The sequence below is a fragment of the Trachurus trachurus genome (genome assembly GCF_905171665.1).
Source record: "Trachurus trachurus genome assembly, chromosome: 17".
Lineage (NCBI taxonomy): Eukaryota > Metazoa > Chordata > Actinopteri > Carangiformes > Carangidae > Trachurus > Trachurus trachurus.
The window spans coordinates 2,895,332-2,916,329 of NC_139900.1; the positions used below are offsets into that span (position 1 = coordinate 2,895,332).

Genomic DNA, 20,998 nt, shown 5'->3' on the forward strand with positions numbered 1-20,998 from the left:
TTACAGAGTTTAGAGATGATTCAGCTTCTGACTGCTGATTTCAGCTCGGGTAGGAGGCAGGCTAACACTACCCATACACTTCCAGTGTTTGAGCTAAGCTAATTAGCGACTTTAGGTGGAGGCAGGCTAACACTACCCATACACTTCCAGTGTTTGAGCTAAGCTAATTAGCGACTTTAGGTGATGACATGCTAACACTACCCATACACTTCCAGTGTTTGAGCTAAGCTAATTACGGCGATACGGCTCTATCTCCCTCGTTACTGCACGCACAGTGGAAAGGATGGTGTCTATCTGCTGGTCATGGACTCGGGAGTGAGACAAGACACGAAAAAAAAAAAGTTGAAGTATCCCTTTAAACAGAATCAGACCTGTGGCCCCGCGCCGTGACCTCACGCACACCCACCTTGCAGCCGAACATGAGGGAGATGGTGCTGTTGGTGCAGGCCACCTTGCAGTGGCACAGCATGGGGGAGAAGCACTCCAGCTTCTTGGAGCCTCCGGGGGACATCTTCATCCTGTTGTCCAGAGAGGAGGAGGAGAGGACGTTGGCCGACGGTCGCCTCCTCCTCCTGCTCCTCCCGCGCCTCCCTCCGACAGCTCCCCCCGCTGCCGCACCTCCTTCTCCTCCTCCTCCTCCCCCCTCTGCTCCCTCTCCTCCTCCTCCACTGCTGCTGCTGCTGCTCCCTGCTCTCACCATCCGCCCTCATTCCTCGCGTCGCTCCATCGCGGCGGCGGCGGCGGGGAGGAAACGACGACTCCCAGAGCTGCTCTTCCTCTTCTTCCTCCTTCATTCATTCAGGGAGAACCTCCCCCCTTCCTCCTCCTCCTCTTCCTCCTCTTCTCTCCTCCTCTTCTTCCTCCTCCTCCTCTGGTTAACCTCCTCTCAGGCGCTCCTCTCCTCTCCTCTCCTCCTCTCCGCTTGTTTTCCTCCGCTCTCCCTGTTGTTGATGATGAGAGCCGGCGCTCCGTGTGTGTGTGTTACCCTCTGTGGGGGTGTGATTGGTCTCCGGGGAGGGAGGGAGGGAGGAGGGGGGAGGAGGAGGAGGGGGAGGAGGGGGGGGGGCTGGTTCGGTCACATGACTCATCGGAAACGAGGAGGAGGAGGGTTGAATGAGACAGACAGAGAGAGAGATAGAGAGAGAGAGTGGGGGTGTATCCTGAGGGAAGGTAGAGTGATGTAGGACAGAGGCAGTGATGTGGAGGAGAGGAAGAGGAGGAGGAGGAGGCAGAGGCAGAGGAAGAGGAGGAGCAAAGAGAGGAAGAGGAGAGGAGGAGGAAGAGGAAGTGAAAGAGGAAGAGAGGAAGGAAAAAAAGAGGAGAAAAGAGGAGAAAAATGGAAAATGAAGGAGGAAGAGGAGGAGGAAAAGGAAAGAGGAGGAGGAGAAGGAGGAAGAGGAGGAAAAAAGAGGAGGAAGAAGAAGAGGAGGAGGAGGAAAAAGGAAGAGGAGGAAAATAAAAGGAGGAAGAGGAGGAAGAAGAAGAGGAGGAGGAGAAGGAGGAAGAGGAGGAGGAGGGAAGAGGAAGAGGAGGAAAAAGAAAAGGAGTAAAGACGAGGAAGAAGAAGAGGAAGAAGAGGAGGAGGAGAAACTGACAGAGGAAGAGGAGGAGGAGAGGAGGAGGAAGAGGAAGTGAAAGAAGAAAAGATGGGAAAATAGAGGAGAAAAGAGAAAGAGAGGAGGTGCAGAAAAAGGAGAGGAGAAAGAGGAGGAGAAGGAGCAAAGAGGAAGAGGAGGAAAAGAAAAGGAGGAAAGAGTAGGAAGAGGAGGAGAAGGGAGAAATGAAAGAGGAAGAGATGGGAAAAAAGAGGAGAGGAGGTGCAGAAAAAGGAGAGGACAAAAGGAGGAGAAAGAGGAGGAGGAGGGAGAAAGGAGGAGGAGGAGGAAAAATAAGAGGAGAAGGAGCAAAGAGGAAGAGGAAGAAAAAGAGGAAAGAGGAGGAGAGAAGAAGAGGAGGAGGAAAGAGAAAGAGGAGGAAAAAGAAGAGGAGGAGGAGGAGGAAAAAGAGGAGGAGGAAGAAGAAGAGGAGGGGGAGATAGAAAGAGAAGGAAAAAGAAGAAGCGGAAGAAGCGGAGGAAGAGGAGGAAGAAGAGGAGGAAGAGCGACTGCATCTTTCCTTCATTCCTGTATTTTCCTCTTCAACTAGTTTCCAGGGATCAAGGTTACTGATGATGATCACTTATTGGTCGTCTGCTGCTGCTGCTGCTCGGCTGGTGGATGGAGGTCGTTGTCACGGCGAAGGGACGCTCGGACGAACGGCGGAGCAGAGCCGTGAGCTGCTCAGAGCTACGCTACGGACGGAGGCTCATTATGGGATTTCTTGGTTTCCCTCATCATCAAACTCATCAAATACACAATCCAACAACTCCACAACGCTCTGGTGGACAAGTTGTGAGCTGCACATTCACCACGCTATGAGATAATAACACAACGTTACCACACAGAGTTGTTTTAGAGGGAAATACAGAGACTGTTGATGAAAAACTGTCCCTGAAGGCATCGTGATGCATTTTCCATGAATTTCCCTCTAAAACAACATCGGTACCAAGGTCAGCCATTGGCCAATCGGTTGTTTTTACCAAGACTCAACGACACAGAACCAGGGTTTAAACCTGAGACGACTGAACTAAACTAAACTAAACTAAACTGAACTAAACTGAACCCTCAGTGGAGACACCTGGTGGAGACAGAGACAGATTCAGATTTCTAATGTTTATTATGTTAAAGGGACAATGAGGAGTTTTGGAAAAGCGAAGTGTTTTAAAGGCCCCATGGCATGAAAAATGTGATTTTGGTTATTTTTTGGTGCTTGGGGAGGTCTCTGGGCCACGTATATACTGCCCCATGCATCAAACTGGTCATAAACGGAGAAACACACACCGCCCATTTGTAGGAACTGTCTCTTTAAGACGAGCAGATAGCACTTCCTCCTTTCTGTGATGTCACACACAAGGTAACTCCGCCCACTGTGACCATTTTTTTTTTTCAATTTTTATGAATGCAGCTTAGGCTTCAGTTACTTGCCTGTGATTGGCCCGACCACATGCCACTCAAAAACAGTCAGCCAATCAGAGGAGAGGTTCTCATTCTCTCTTCTGATTGGCCAAATGACCTGTGCCTGCTAGAGCTCCAGAAAGAGGCAACAGAAAGGGGCAGTACGAACGATACTAAGCAGATCACAGGTACTCAAAACCAATGATACATCTTGTTAGGGAAATCAGCAGGTAAATAAACCCAGAAAAAAGTGCACAGCATGGGCCTTTAACACTACACAGGGTTTCCACTACATGTAATTGATCGTGGCGCACGACCACGGCAAAAAAATAAAAAGCCGCTACAACTTCAGAATAGTGATTTTTTTCTTTTTTTTTTATATTAAAACAATGTAAAGCTTTCCACTACACAGTTACAACTCTCGACTGGGTTCAGGTGCTTTTCTTTTCAATCACAGCTGAGTTCTTCATAGTTCCTCCTCAGTAAAAACCAAACTTATCACCCAGCGCGTCCAGCGTTAATTAACTACTCTCTCTCGCACACATGCACTTACACACACACACAGGCACATGGACAGGTAATGACGGTAATAAACATATGCGCTAAATCGCGCTAATTAATTGCTATCCGCGCCCCCCCCTCTCCCATCAGACCATCCGACGTATTTGTCATTTGCGGTGTTTTATTTTGAAAATTGACCGGATTCTTTCGTGTTTCTTCGTGTGACTTACTGCCAAGATCGACGCAATCGCTGCAGGGCCCGAGCTGCCCCCCCCCCACACACACACAGGCCAGCAGTGTGTGTGTGTGTGTGTGTGTGCAGTGACAGTGATGGCAGCTGACAGCTTCAGATGTGACGGCCTCTTTCTAAATTTACCCTGCTGCTTTTTACACATCTACACTACACAGACCAGATCAGACCGGACCGGAATCTGGACCGGACTGAACTCTGGACTGGACCGGACTCGACTGGACTGGACTAGACTCTGAACCGGACTGGACTGGACTCTCAGGAACCTGGACCGGACTATGGACTTTGAACCGGACTGGACTGGACTGACTCCAGTTCTGGTTTTCTGACACAAAAGATTAAAATGTTTTAGAGATCAGTTTGTTACTAGATGGGCCGATGGACCTGGACCGGGTCTATAGTCCTGGACCAGGTCTAGCTGTGCCGGTGGCCCCCCCTGCTGGCCTCCTCTCATCACTGCAGCTCCGTGCTGGTCTCAGTGGAACACGATTAAAACCTGAACCTGAGAAGAGAAACTAAACAACAACAAAAAACAGACTGAGCTCCGTCCAGACCGGATCCACATGGAACCACCTTCATCCTCTTCATCCTGCAGAACTTCCTCCTGCCTCCTCTTCTTTATGTTTCTATATTTAGCAGCTTCTATATTTATATTTATATTTATATTTATATTTATATTGTTGGTGGTTTGTGTTAAATACTGAACCTCCTGCAGCACCGCAGCCTGACAGCAGGGGGCAGCACAACACAACACAGCACCAGACTCTGCTCCATAGAGTTTCCATGACTCCATGATGATTCCCTCAGATATTCCTGCTGCTTCCTGGTTTTCCCCCGTTTGTCTCTCTGCTGCAGCCTGAGCTCAGAAACCTGATGCAGACTCTTTCCCTCCGTCCTGCTCACGGTTAAAGGAATAAATTAGACTTGTATTTAAACTGTGGAGACACTGGACTCACATCGGGTTTGTTGATCAAACTCCAACATTTTCATTCATTACAGAGGAACCAACAGACGAGGAAACTGATTCTGTGAAAACACTAAATCAACGTGGCGTTCAGGGTCTCGCTTGTAGTAATATTTAAAACAACTTTCAACTCTATGTAATTTTCCTGTGCCTTTCTTAACAAGTGGAAATGGTATAACAGGACCTCACATTATTTTGTGACATTTCAAAATTTTCAATTTTCCTTTGATTTTTAATTATTCAGAACAAAATTGCAACTTTTTTTTTTTGCAACTTTCGCTGTCTCCCGCAATTTAATCGCAACAAAAGCGCTTAAAACATCGCAACATGCACCGCAATTTTTTCAAAATGTGGCCGCAAAATCAGGCATTTTAGGCCGCAACAATCACAAAAAAAGCCTGTGAAATCCTGGAGGGACTGTATATTGTGCAGAACGCACCAATGTTGCTCCTGTGATCGTGTGTTTCAGATTTACAGGAGGAGCCTGAACGCAGCGCGGGGGTCGAGGAGGAGCCGAGAGCGCCTGCAGGTCTCGTCACCTGGACCTGAGACCGGGCCAGCGCCCCGGGCCGGACCGGTCCCTGTCCCTCTGGGGGGACGGTTTGGTCTCCGTGGTGACCCAGATGGCGAGGCGTGGCGGGGGGTAAGGACGGACCTTAGCGTCAGCGAGACCGTCAGCAGTACTGTTCACTTAAAGGTGTAGTAGCTTTTTTTTTTAAAGTGGGGTTGTATGATCTCCAAATAGCCCCTAAGTACTTTAATTGCAGTAGAAGACTCTCTGCACTCCTCCCGTTAGCAACGCCAGCCCATAATAGCCCTGCCCAGAGATTTACAACATACAGTGTTGTGAACAGACCCAAAGAAACGGCCTATTTTCACGGCCTAAAAGAGGTTTTACCTGAAAAAAAATACACAGTTCCATTGTTCGCTATAATATAATTTTTTCCAGCCCTTCAAAGTGCAGGAAAAACACAGTTTTTATTTGGACCTAACCAACTGCTGATCGGCGGGCGCTAACCCTGGGCGGAGGGATACGTGAGTTGGTTAGGTCCAAATAAAAACAGTGTTTTTCCTGAACTTTGAAGGGCTGGAAAAAATTATATTATAGCTAACAATGGAACTGTGTATTTTTTTGAATTTTGGGTGAACTATCCCTTTAATTACAACACATACGCACAAAAAGTACCGAAAACAGGTACTGTTAAGTACCGGTACCGCATCGATTCAAATATAAAAGGTTCACATCCCTATGCATGTCTTTAAAAAGCTTTTGCATTGATCAGTCCAACGCGGTTTCACTTCACAGTTCAGTCAAACTGGGTTTGAACATCCCATAACAACAGTATGTGCAGCAGGGAAGTCTGCACATGACGACACGTCCCCACGAGTCGGTGACGCTAATTGGAAAAATAAAATAAAATAAAATAAACTGATAATATCAATGGGTCAAAGTTCTTGTTATGGTTAATGTCCATCAGCTGCATGACGAGAGGCGGTGGAGAATAAAGGAGCAGTGCAAACAAACATACACAGAAAAAAGGACCAAAAAAAAGTATCGTCTGTCGTTTGAAGGCTCTCTCCATCCCATAATCATCATCCCTCTCCTCCTCCTCTAAAACCACAGAAACAACAATAATCCATTATTCAGCGCAGCAGCAGCCGGTGACGTGCAGCAGATGTGACGGCTCAGTGAGAAGATGGAGGAGGAAACCAGGCTGAGAACAGACCTGAGACCAGCTGCTGCCGTCAACTAACCATCATCTCCACTATCGATCAATCTATTGTCTAAAACGATTAATCGATTAGTTGTTTGGTCAATAAAATGTTGAAAAATATCAATCAAACCACCAGAATTTCTAGAATTTTCAAACGTTTTTATTATTATTATGTATTTATTTTTTAAATTCTACCATTTTTTTCTAGAATTTTTTTTTGGACATTTTTACAACTTTTTTTTTTATGTTTTTGAACTTTTCTTTTTTGACATTTTACAATTTTTCAAGAATATTTTTAAAAAGCTTATTTTTTGAGAAATATTACCACTTTTTCTAGAAAATTTTAAACTTTTTTGGAGAAATTGTAGCACTTTTTTTCCCAGAAATGTCTCTATAATCTTTCCAAAATTCACGGCATTGGCTCTAATTTGAATGTATATTGACTGAAAAGTAATGTACTTCAGTCTCAGAACAAATCTGGCGCTGTGTATGTGGATGCATTTTGATGCATCACATCCTCAATTTCTCTATGCAGGAAAAACCCTGCCATTGTGCTTCAAAATAAAATAAATATATCAATCAACCCACCACGACGACGACGTCCTCAAATGTCAAAGAGAGACTCCGTTTATTGTCGTAAAGGAACAAAGAAACCAGAAATATCCACATTTAAGAAGCTGGAATCAGAGAATTTGGACTTTTTTTCTTTAAAAAAAACTATTAAAACCAATTATTAGATGATCAAAATAGACGACGATTCATTTAATAATCGATTATTGATCAATTACTCGATAAATTGTCGCGGCTCTACTATGAAAACTAACCGATGTTGTTGTTTTTACTTTCTGTCCTCAGCGGGCCGGAGCCAAGATGAGAAAAATGATATTAAAGTTAAATTAAATCGTTATTATTTCATGAGCATTGTCATGCAATATACATCCCATAATGTAGCATGTAGCGAGCTAGTGCTACAAAATAAAAGGCAGAGGAAATAGTTTTAATGGTGTCAAATGCAGTGGCGTGCACCCCTCGTGGCCCAATTGTTGAAAAACGCGTGCTAAAGTGCCCCCTGGGAGCCAAAACGCGCGTTAAAGTGCCCTCTTGGAAGCCAAAACGTGTGCTAAAGTGCCCTCAAAGAGCCAAAACGTGTGCTAAAGTGCCCTCAAAGAGCCAAGACGTGTGCTAAAGTGCCCTCATGGCAGCCAAAACGTGTGCTAAAGTGCCCTCTAGGAGCCAAAACGCGTGCTAAAGTGCCCTCAAAGAGCCAAAACGTGTGCTAAAGTGCCCTCTAGGAGCCAAAACGTGTGCTAAAGTGCCCTCATGGCAGCCAAAACATGTGCTAAAGTGCCCTCTAGGAGCCAAAACGCGTGCTAAAGTGCCCTCAAAGAGCCAAAACATGTGCTAAAGTGCCCTCAAAGAGCCAAAACGTGTGCTAAAGTGCCCTCAAAGAGCCAAAACGTGTGCTAAAGTGCCCTCTTGGGAGCCAAAACACGTGTTAAAACAGGCCAAATCGACATTTTTTTAGCCTTAAGGTATTGATATTATAAAACAGGCCGAATCAACGTTAAAAAAGGCCAAATTTTAGCAACATGTCACTACAGTCTCACTCTTGTCATTTTCTCTTGTGAGGCGTCGTCGTCGTCGTCATGGTAACGTGTGTGTTGTTGAGAGTTTCAGGTGAACGCGGAACGGACGGACGCGTTCAAACTTTCAAAACCGCAGAGGTCAAAGGTCACAGACCGCCCACGCCTTCCCGGCATCCTCTCTGTTTCCTCCTCCTTCTGTTCTCCTCAGCTCCCTGCTGTCTGCTGGCAGCGGCGTGTGTGTGTGTGTGTGTGTGTGTGTGTGTGTGTGTGTGTGTGTGTGTGTGTGTGTGTGTGTGTGTGTGTCTGTGTCTGTGTGTGTGTGTGTGTGTGTGTGTGGTTGTTTAACACGCATGGGTGCACCTCCTGGCTTCAGTCCTCCTCCAGGGCTCACAAGCCTCTCTCACACACACACACACACACACACACACACACACACACACACACACACACACACACACACACACACACACACACACACACACACACACACACACACACACACACACACACAGTGACATGTTGAACTTCCTGGTTTGTCACAGCCGATGGTCACATGACCTCTGCTGCTTTAAAGGTGCAGTCTGTAATAATTAACAAGGTTTTATTGTTAAAGCCCCATAGTGTGTAACTTATTTGGCTTTTTATTAGGGGTGGGAGAAAAAACCGATTCACATAAATATCACAATACCTTTTTTGACGATTTTTAAATCGATTCTTTTTTCAAAAATCGATTTATTTATTTATTTTTTTAAATATTGTGCAATGTGCATTTGTTTGCCTTTTTTACATACAGAGAGTACAGGTTTAGAAAAGGGTTTAAGTTCACTTTATAATGGAGTATGTTAATTTATAGGCTCCTACAGTATTTGTGTGCAGACAAATGTTAAAAATGCTAAAGACTAAAAATCGAGAGAATCGGCAATATCGTAGAATCGCAAGTTAAATCTATTAAATTGTTAATTATTACAACTATTAAATTAGTTGTCAACGATTTTAATAGTCGACGTAGTCGTGACTAGTCGACTAATCGTGGCAGCCCTAGAAGCTACCAGAGGACGTTCTCCATCCATCACATCATTTAACGTCGTAAAGATTCCTGAATACCGCCACTTTCCTAAAAAACAAGTTATGCCGGAAGCAAAAGGTAAATGAGCTCAACTCACACGGAGCGAAAACAAAGTGACTGTGTTTTCACTCAGCGTGAGTTTCAGACCAGAGAGGAAACTGATTCCCTCCAAACAAACGACTCATCAGCTGGTCAGACATTACAACATGCTGCAGAGTGACGGTAAATTAACTGGGTTTAAATACGTTAATGTCAACTTAAACATTTGTAGAGCTGCAACAATTAATAAATTAATCAACAATAATCGACTATCAACTATTCTGATAATCTAATAATCAGTTTGAGTAGTTTAAGTAAAAAAAATTCCAAATTCTCTGATTCCAGCTTCTTCAATGTGAATATTTGACAGTGGAGCGACGTCCCATCAGCCCCTGCTGCTGCTGCTGCTGCTGCTGCTGCTGCTTTCACCTAGAAAACTCCAACCGCTGATTAACCTCCAGCTGTGTGTGTGTGTGTGTGTGTGTGTGTGTGTGTGAAGCTCTGACAGCAGCAGTGTGTTGATTTTTGATATGTTCACCTTTAAAACGTAGTCTTGTCTCGTCCTGTTGTAAAACTTGTTTTCCATCTAACCAAGTTCATTCTGCCTCCGTGTTCATCCTGCACAGCTTCATCACCTTCTGTCTTAAAATACAGAGATTTTTAAGACGTCACCTGTGTGTGTTCAGGTGTGTGTGTTGTCAGTGTGTGAGTGTGTTGCTGTATTTAGACCGAGCCGACTGTGTTTGGTCCTGATGCTGAGCTGCAGCTCCACGTTAATAAGGAGCTGAAAATAGTTCAACACTGAGGCGCTGCCCTACAAACACACACACACCTAGACACACACACACACACACCTGAACACACACACACACACACACTCTACACCTTGTCTGGGCTGGGCTGCAGGTAAATCATCACAGTTCCCTCTGATCACGGATCAATACTGAACTGTGGTGTGCATCTTCACCGGCCTCAAGAGTCGATTCGATTCTGATTCAACAGTCAACCAGTGGTTCTCAACGTGAGGTCCGGGGACCCTCAGGGGTCCTTGAGAGGGTTCAAAAGGGGTCCCCAACTTTTTCTTGAAATTGTACCACTTTTTTCTAGAATTTTTAAACTGTTTTAATTATTAGTATGTATTTATTTTTTAAATTTTACAATTTTTTCTAGAATTTTTAACTATTTTTGAGAATTTTTACAACTTACATAAAAAAAAAAGAAAAAAATGTTTTCGAACTTTTCTTTTCTGAAATTGTACAACTTTTCGTTGAATTTTTTTAAAAGATTTTTGAGATGTGTTACCACTTTTTTCATGAATTTTTAACATTTTTTTTATTATTGTGTATTTATTTTTTTTATTTTTACAATTATTTCTAGAATTTTTTTTTAAAAAAAGCTTTTTTTTTTCGAAATTTTACCACTTTTTTTCTAGAATTTTACCACTTTTTTATTATTATGTATTTATTTTTTTTTATGTTTCTGAACTTTTCTTTTTTGAAATTGTACATCTTTTTCTATATTTTTTTTAAAAGCTTATTTTTTGAGAAATTTTACCACTTTTTCTAGAAAATTTTAAACTTTTTCGGAGAAATTGTAGCACTTTTACCCAGAAATGTCTCTATAACCTTTCCAAAAATTCACGCCATTGGCTCTAATTTGAATGTATATTGGAGGAACACACAGTGTAGAAACGTTGGTTCAGTACCGGACCCGCAGTTCAGTGAGGAGAACGAGACCGAAGCTGAGTCAAACACCGAGTGAAACCGCCGGCAACACCGAGTGTGTGTCGGGTGTGTGTGTGTCGGTGTGTGTGTGTCGGTGCCGGAGCAGCAGCTTCCTCAGCCGTTACCTTGGTGGTGACGATACAGATACAGTCCATGTTCTGGAGTCAGAGTCGGCATCTCATCTCATCCCGGTAACTCTCTCTCTTCATTAACAACGTCTTTCTCTCTCTCACACACACACACACACACACACACACACCGACTGAGCGACAGCTGCTACAGTATCTACCGGCGACAGAATGTGTGTGTGTGTGTGTGTTCGTCCTGCCCGGTGTCGGAGGATCGGCTCGGCTCGGCTCGGCTCGGCGGGAGCAGCCAGGACTCACTGAACCGCCGCTCTCGGGCTGCGTTCAGGGGCTGTAGGAAAACTCAGCGCCCTCTACATCTACAGACACTTTGACCCAGAGAAATGAGGAAAGAGAAGGAGAAGGAGGAGGAGGCACAGAAACTGAACCTGAACCTGAACTCAACGTTTCTACTGAAGCTTTTAATTTACACGACAACCCACTAGTGAGAAATAACACTGGTTTAATAACTGCAGATTCACTAGAACTAGTAGTTAGATTAAATAATGAAATGTTTCTTAATCATGTCACAGATGTTGTTCTGTGTTAATTAATTAATTAATTAATTAATTAAATAAGTCCTGACTGTTATTTAAAGGGATAGTTCAACATTTTGTCAAATTGGCCCATTGCCATAATCCCTATAGTCATAGCAGTAGGTTTGTTACCTTTAATTGTCGGTGCAAGCTGTTTTTAGAACGGCGGAGCAGAGCTGTGAGCTGCTCAGAGCTACGCTACGGAGGCTCATTATGGGATTTCTTGGTTTCCCTCATCAAACTCATCAAATACACAATCCAACAACTCCACAACGCTCTGGTGGACAAGTTGTGACCTGCACATTCACCACACTATGAGATAATAACACAACGTTACCACACAGAGTTGTTTTAGAGGGAAATTCATGCAAAACCAGCTGATGCACGTTGCCTTCAGGGACAGTTTTTCAGCAAGCAGTCTCTGCATTTACCCTGTATTTACCTCGAAAACTGCTCTGTTTTCGAACTTTTCTTTTTTGAAATTTTACAACTTTTTCTAGTGGTTACTCTTCTTTTTGAGAAGTGTAACCACTTTGTTCTAGAATTGTTTAAAACTTTTTTTTAAGAAATTATAATTATTGTGATTTTTTTTTTAATTTTAACACTTTTTTGAGAATTTTTTATTCTTTTTTCTGGAATTGTTTTTGAGAAATTGTACCGCTTTTTTCCATTAATTTCTTTTTTTTTGGAGGGGAGGGGGGGTGTCTTACCACTTTTTTCCAGAAATTTCTCCAAAACATTTCCAAAAATTCACGCCATTTGTCCTAATTTGAATGGACATTGACTAAAAAAGTAATGTTCATCAGTCTCAGAACAAATATTTGTGTATTTCTGGTGTTTGCTTCAAAATGTTGTCCAGTGGGGGTCCGTGGTCTAATTGTATGACATTTTAGGGTCCTTGATGTAAAAAAGTTTGAGAACGACTGCTCTACATCACACACACACACACAAACACACACACACACACACACACACACACACACACAAAGGTGAACCTGCAGCAGGTTCTTCACATCTCATCAGTTCAACATCATCCAACTTACTTTAAACTTAACAACTTTAAAGAGCGAAACAACAACAACACGTGAAGTGAAGATGGCCGACGACGACGACATGAGACAAACACAGGAACCGAAAAAAAAGAGTCAGAACGAAAACCTGCAACCTGCACAGAAACCAGAACTGAAACAAAATCCACATGAACCAACTAAACAACCACCACCATGAAGGTCCTGAAGGCCAGTACAGCTCCAGTCCCCCAGTCCCACGGCTTTTATTCTGAAGGGGAAAGAGGGGCAGATCATTCATTAATTTGAATTCCAGCTTTTATCCTTCAGTTATTTAAATTAAGAAAAGGAAACTATAATTTAAGAGGGTTATTGATTTTTGAAATGTGTAAAGTTAGTGAGAACTAATATAAAATACAAATGTGTTTCAGTCTCGGGAGTTAAAATGTGGAATAAGCTCAGTGATGAGTTGAAGACATGTAGTTCTTTGTTGAGTTTTAAGAAAGCCTTGAAATGTAAAATAATGAAAAATTATAAAATACAGTAATGATTACTTCCATCTTATTATTTTGGACTGCATTCTAGGTAATTTAACTTCATAGAGAGACTTCAGAGAGATAAATATAAGCTTCAGCCTATTCCCTTTTTGGTCACTGTATGATTCACATAATGAATAATTGGACTTTATTATGACTTTTTTTATTTTATTTTTGTCATTACATCATGTGACATAATGTGTACATTACAAGGAGAAAATACAGTTTGCTTTCATGGTTTTAGTCTAATATTGGCAGCCAATTTAAAAACCATAATTGAAAAATTCATAACAAAATCATGGAAAAACCTATAATAAGGATTTAATTGTAACTTTTGTACATTAGTGCCGAAATTAACAAACGCAATTGCTGTTATTGTTGTACATACAGTAAATGTAAAAATTAATCAATATGCAAATTAATAAGATTCACAATTCTGTTTCTGATACATAGACAGATAATTTATAAAATTGAAATCCACAAGTTTTCATAGAATTCGCTATGTTCATCAACAACTGAATAAATCTGATAATTAAAATTGTTACATTTGGGGGTAAAAGTAAAAAAAAATTAAATATCAAATATAATGTTGGCCTCTCTTTGTTCCTGTAAACTCTACAGACCTGGATTTATTTAAACTAAACAAATATTTTGTGTTTTAACGACAGTCAGTGAAGTTTGATATAAATTTAAATATAAATGTTAATCTCTGAGGACGGGAGGAGTTGTACTGTTCAGACCCGACAACATGAACCAGAATGAATGAAGCACAATGACCCACGAGCCCCGAACCCAGCACGGAGCACCTGAACGCATCGCCACTCACTCATCACAAAACAACCAGCGAAACCAGTGAGGAAGTGTGTGTGTGTGTGTGTCTGTGTGTGTGTGTGTGTGTGTGTGTGTGTGTGTGTGTGTGTGTGTGTGTGTGTGTGTGTGTGTGTGTGTGTTAAACTTCCTCCTCTGGTCTCACTGCTGCAGCGACACCTTGAGGCGACCCTTGACCCCTTGACCCCTGACCCTGGATCCAGAAGCCCCGCCCCCCCTCCGATGGTCCAAAGCGTGGACATGAGGACTTGAGATGGGGCATGCTGCGGACAACGACAGCCCCTCCCCTCCCTGTACTTACGTGTGCGTCAGGGCCCGGCGAGCGTTTGGCCTGAGCCAACGTGTGCAGGATTTCATTTAGGAGGGGGGAGTCCTACGGCGCGTTTAAGGTCCGCAGGAGAGGAGAGAGAGAGACAGCGTTCAATGATGTAAACACTCAGACTGGACCTGACTGGACTTGACTGGACCTAAAGAGGTTCAGACTGGACCTGAGGTTCGACCCGTTAGCGAACACAGCAGCTGTCAACACCAACGACTCCAGAGTTAAAACCTGAACTGAGGTTCTGATTAGGGCTGGGTGATAAACCGAAAATGTATCGTCCATTTATCGTTATCGAGGCAAACTGCTCAATATATCGTGATATTGATTTTAGGCCATATCGCCCAGCCCTAGTTCTGATCTTCTCCCTGTGGCCACGACTCATCCGGCTTCTCCAGGTCTGGACCAGAACCTCCACTCACCTCGGTCTGAACCGGACCCGGAGGTTCTGGTTCTGACTCTACACAACACACAGCTGAGCAGGAATGATCGCTGGTTCGATCCCTGACCCCCCAGGACGTCACGTCACGTTGGACCAGTGTGAACCGGTCTCAGAACTTGAAGAAGTCAAACAAAACAAAAAACAAAAAACAAAAAACAAGCTGCTGTTCAAGCAAAACAAAACAAAACTGACTTTTAAAGGAGCAGTACAACATTTCTCTGTCTCTCGGCTAAAGGAAACTGTCAGCATAGCTCCGTTAAAAGAAGAAAACACGCACACACACACACACACACACACACTTGAAATGAGGCAATCCAGGACATGATGAGGTGAATCAGACTCTGCTTCACATTAAACAACAGCAACAAAAACCGCTCAGCTGTTTGATGACCTCATGCTGACATCAGCAGTTTCTGAGTGAGCAAACTCTTAAACATTTGGGTTTTCATCAACGTTTTTCCCCCAATAAACATGCAGACAGACGAGTGGGCAATGAGCAAACAGCTGCTCTGGGAGGAGAACAGATGTTTATGTACAGATGTGTTTTCTTTTCTGCAGGAGGAAAAGACAAACTCAGAGTGTTTGAGGAACAGGAAGTGATTAAATCATTAGCAGAAGTGGACGATGTTGATGTTGATACGAGCCGAGCAGGAATGTCAAGACCGTTCTCACATAAACAGACGGAGCAGCTTCTTCCTGTTTGTGCTGCTAACGCTAAGCTAAGCTAAGAGAATCATGTTGTGTAAAGTAAATAAATAAATCCACTTCATATCAGCTCTGAAGCTCAATCTCTCTCAGCGGGAGAGGAAATGATGATGACATCTTATGGATTTCTGTCTCATCCTGTAAACCACAGTGGAAACACAGGATTACACCGAGCTGAAAGGAGCTTGTAACCACAGTAACACGCTCACTCCTGAGGACGAGGTCGGTACGGGACAGAGACCCGCAGCTCGTCCTGCAGCAGCCATGTTCAGCCCATACTTCGGTGCCAAGTCGATGCCAAACCACAAACTGATCGTTCAAAAACTACAAATGCCACAATTCTCTGGCCGCAGCGCACCAATAACAGTAGTTACATGAAAGGGAGAGTGGAGCAGTCGGTATATAGAGGCCACAACCAGCGTTTCCGCTAGAAAAAAAGGTCACCGGACAACGTGACCGGCAGGTTTTCAATTTACCGGACAAATGTTTGATATTCCGGTCAAATATGATCTGAATTTATTGAGCTTAAAATTATAAATGATATGTAACGGGGGGGGGGGGGGGGTGGACCGTATGAGTTTTGTTTTACCGGGCACTACTAGTACTGTCACGCATGCACGCTGCTCTGTGTGAGTCGACGACGGAGAAAGAGCGCTATGCGGAGATGACTGAACGGAACGATGTTGCGCTGGTCGAAAAATCGATTCATGGCGTCATGACGTAATTTACTGTTAATGCCGTCAAATGACCACGTAAATTCTAAAATAAATATTGCACAAGCCTGCGCTCATAGCCGACATAAAGTACATAAAGCAGCTGATTCTCAGATACAATAATTTGCAAACATAAAACACAACTTGGACTGGCTCATTTCATAATAACGCGGCGTGCTGGCAACTTGACATGGGCTAATAATAATAAAAAGTCCGCTGCTTTGCAATAAAAACTCAACAAACAAACTGAGAAAAAAATCCCTCGACAAGTTATCTTTTTTTCTTTTACTTTTTATGCATTTTGGCATGTGTGAAATGTGCTGCAGCTGTTTTAAAATCTAATGTGTGCAGTGTCTCCGCGCAGCTTGAAATGCGCATCAGTCTTGAGACTTTGCTCTCCGCCAGGCGACTTCACTGTGCTGTTCTGATGCGATTCTGCAGAGTGAAGCCTCTCTCCACTCAGGGTAGATTGCGCGAGCGGAAATAATGAAAGTAATGGCAAACAAACACTGCATATCTCCAAAATCGGCAGGTTTCCAGGACGCCAAGTAGCCTACTCATTTTAATGTAACAATTGCAGATGAGAACCGGTGTCAAAAAGGGAAAAAGGAAGAAGAAAAAAAAAATCGATCACGGACTTTCATGATCGATTACCATGGCAAGGAACGAAGCTTCGAAGCTTCGAATTTTTTGGGTCAGCCCTAGGTGCATATTTGCTGAAAAATCAAACAATGCTTCATTTTCACATCTGGGAGAAAAAAAACAGCCTGAGAGTGAATTAATGAAAACCAAAGTTGTGTTGTTGAACTACTTGAAGGACTCAGTAATGACTCTATGACTTCCTGTTGAGTCATATTTACCATTTTAACTCTGTTCTGACTTCATGTTTCTGCTGCTTCTTAAACTCAGTGCAGGTTGAGAAGTCGTTGAAACACAGCGGAGCTTAGACACTATTATTATTATTACTACAAGACAGTTTGATAAGAAACAGTTTTTTGATAAAGTAGTGAATATAGAAGTTAATAATTAGTTGGTTTTTTTTGTTTATCGTGGTATCGATTGAGTATCGACGCTACACGGCTTCATTAGCATGCAGCTCCCCCCTGTTTTTTCTGTAAACTCGACAATCCTCGAGTCCCACTGTCTGTGAACGCACCGTCCAGATGAAACACAGAAACACAGCAGGACACACACACACAGAGCGGAACAATGACACGACAACAACACAGTCAGACCGAAACACAAAGAAACAAGAAACAAGAAACAAGCAGCCGGCCTCAGACTTTTACTGTGAAAGTCTGGTCTGACAGGAAACAGCTGCAGGTGAGTCGCACCTGTGTTTCCTGTCATGAACCCTTCTTCTTCTCCTTCTCCTTCCCTTCTTCACCTCCCTGTCCTCTCCTGTTCTCTCCATCATTCACCTGGACACTCGGCTCAACAGCTGACTAGGGATGTCACGATTAGACATTTTCTTGGTACGATTATTGTCAGAGAAATAATCACGGTGTTACGATTATCACGATTATTATGCACTAATTCATTTCACAACACTATGAATGTGTAAAATAAAATGTAGTCAAAATGTAATTACATTACTCATTGTTTAATTAAAATAATTCAAGTATCTATTAATTAGGGCTGGGACGATATGCTTTTCTCCCGATTCGATTCTTCTACGATTTTTTGGATGGCGATTCGATTTAAATTGCAATTCTACGATATTGCCGATTGTTTCGATTTTCAGTCTGCATTTTTAACATTTATCTGCACACAAATACTGTAGGAGCCTATAAATTAACATACTCCATTATAAAGTGAACTTAAACCCTTTTCAAAATATGTACTCTCTGTACGTAAAGAGGCTAACAAATGCACATTGCACAATATTTTAAAAAAATTCAAAAAATATATATTTTTTTTTTTCAAAAAAAATAATTGATTTTTGAAAAAAAAATCGATTTAAAAATCGTCAAAAAAGATATCGTGAAATTTATGTGAATCGATTTTTTCTCCTACCCCTAATGACCAATGATTAATCTCCAGAGGAAATGTTTGAAATATTTAGGTCATAAATTCTCATCTATACCAAATGTTTGCGTTTATTTTAATCGTTTTTTGTTTTGTTTTGCTAAAAATGACACGCTTACATTTAAATTCCTACCAATTCAATGTTACGTTACGTACCTTTATTTTGCAGCACATCTGCAACTAAGGTTCCAACATCAAATTTTTGTGAAATTAACGGTATTTAGGAATCTTTACAATCAATTAATTGTGGCGTTTTAATACCATGATTAATTGGTGAAAACAAGTAATCGTGACATCCCTACTGGTGGTGACCACAGTTTCTGATCAGAGGTCAGTTCAGCTTCAGCTCCTTGTCACTGTCACTGTGAAGTGAAGTGAAGTGAACACCTGTTTGCCCGTCGTCCTCGGAGACAGACGTCGGCGTAGTAAAACCAAACGGCGGGGGGGCGGGGGGTTTCCTTACCTCGATGCTGGTGCTAAGGCTGGGCAGAGTGTCCGAGGTCACCGTTGTGCTTTGAAGGCTGGAGAAGTCCCACAGGTTGATGGGCGTCACGGGGTCCGCCGGCCCCTTGGAAGACTCCACCCATCTCTGACTGTCCAATAAGGTCACTTCGTAAAATTCCTGGATATCTGACGACAAAGAAAAGAAAAGAGAAAGAGAAAGTGAAAGTCGAGCTCTGATTTCTGACGGAAAACCGTGGCGATCTGGATGAAAGATTCCTACAGGTAATATACTGTAAATACAGGTGCAACCAGACAACAGCACATGCTATATACCCCGTTTCTATGTGCAATAACCCCCCTACCAACAACTGCACTGTATATTTACTGTATATCTATATATTTTTTATATCTCTTTTTAAAGGGATAGTTCAACATTTTGGTAAATTGGCCCATTGCCATAATCCCTATAGTCATAGCAGTAGGTTCGTTACCTTTAATTGTCGGTGCAAGCTATTTTTAGAACGTCGGAGCAGAGCTGTGAGCTGCTCAGAGCTACGCTATGGAGGCTCATTATGGGATTTCTTGGTTTCCCTCATCAAACTCATCAAATACACAATCCAACAACTCCACAACGCTCTGGTGGACAAGTTGTGAGCTGCACATTCACCACGCTATGAGATAATAACACAACGTTACCACACAGATTCTAAAAACAGCTTGCACCGACAATTAAAGGTAACAAACCTACTGCTATGACTATAGGTATTATGGCAATGGGCCAATTTTCCAAAATGTTGAACTATCCCTTTAATATCTTAGCATCTCTCTGTATCTTGTTTGTCCTATATTTATATTTATATTTTTTACCAGTCCACCATATAGTGTGCACGGCATGTGTGAATGTGTTTGTATGTATGTACTGCTGCTGTAACCCTGTGAATTTCCCCACTGTGGGATAAATAAAGGCATATTTTACTTTACTTTATCTCCACAAATCAGAATATTATGGAAAAGTGAAGGGAAGGGAAATGAAGGAAAAGGGGGACTTGTTCTGTTCTTTCTTTTTTGGCTGCTGTGTTGCAGTGTTAGGTCCTTCCTGTCTAGTTCTGTCATGTCTTGATGTTTGTCTTTTGTATTGCACAATAAAAGATATACATTTTTTTTTTAAACACAAAAAATAAATAATTAAAAGGCAATAATCTTTTTCTTTTTTTTAAAGACTATCATGGAAAAGTCCATTTTCAGCAGTTCAACTAAAACAGGCCCAACCAATTATTGATTTCATATAGATGGATATACTTTTCACAAGGCCAACATTTCTGTGTTTTTTTTTTTTTTAATTGGTCTTTTGTAATATTCAAATGTTTTGAGATCATTCAATTCATTAAAATGTGAGTCACAATCATTACGATCAAAAGAAATTAAATAAATGAAGACATGAAATGTTCAATTCTGTGTGAATGGCTGTATATAATGTGTTAGTTTCACTTTGTGAATTGAATTATAAACTTTTCCATGATATTCTAATCCACTGAGATGCACCTGTAATTATGAACACATTAAACAAAGCACCATGTTGAGCTCTGTGACTGGAGACTGCGGTTTCTCTTCCTTCAGTCTGAACTCGGGGCCGCAGCAGTTTATTTTTAAACAACAGTAAAAAATTTAACCAGTTGCCTGTAAAAAGTTAAAACCGGTCTGAACTGAACTCGACTGGAAGCGACGGAGGAGCTGGAGGAGGAGGAGAGAAAAGTGCTGCAGCGGGAAAAACAGGAATAAGTGGGAAACATTCCCCAGAAAATGGGATAAGTGAATCACGTCCTCATACGTGAGGACAATACGTCTTTATTAAAACCACCAGAGACCCACGAGGTCGCCCAGGACGACCGCCGTGTGCACATCAGGTTTCCCTTCGCTGTGATTGATCGCCGGTCTGATTGATGTTGTTATGAGCCCGTCCCTCCTCCCTCTGCTTTAAAGGGATAGTTCACCCAAAATTTAAATTTCACTCATTATCTACTCACCCTCATGTGGACTAAGGGCTGAGAGAAGTTTCAGCGCAGCAGTATTTGTCCATATAATGGTTGTCAATGTCAATGTCAATGTCAACTTTATTTATATAGCACATTTAAAGGCTGAAGGCCAGCCAAAGTGCTTTGCAGGATAAAATAGTCAGCAACGGTAGCAATACAAGCAAAGCAGTATGACATACGAACAAATAATAAATGTTATATGCTCGCGTTTCTTTGTCCCAGTTAGGAGCCGGGCTGCTGCGTTCTGCACAAGCCGTAGACGGTTTAATTCAGATTGGCCACTGCCGACATACAGGGAGTTACAGTAGTCTAAGCGCGATGAAATAAAAGCATGCAAGGGAACTGGCAAGGACCTGGACCAGGTCAGGGTGACCAAATAGAACAATTTCTGTTTTGTTTTCATTTAATTTTAAGAAATTAAGGTCCATCCATGTTTTTGTCAAT

At 42.4% G+C, this 20,998-nt stretch overlaps 1 protein-coding gene across 5 annotated transcripts in view; it reads right to left on the reverse strand.

Moving 5' to 3' along the window:
* dlg1b (discs large MAGUK scaffold protein 1b) overlaps positions 1–20,998 on the reverse strand; it is a 118,277-nt gene that overhangs the window by 78,656 nt on the left and 18,623 nt on the right. For all 5 annotated transcript variants that reach the window (XM_083991594.1, XM_083991592.1, XM_083991593.1 and 2 more), the window contains exon 3: positions 18,541–18,707. In XM_083991594.1, the coding sequence (XP_083847720.1) occupies positions 18,541–18,707 (167 nt within the window). The remainder of the gene's footprint in view (positions 1–18,540; positions 18,708–20,998) is intronic.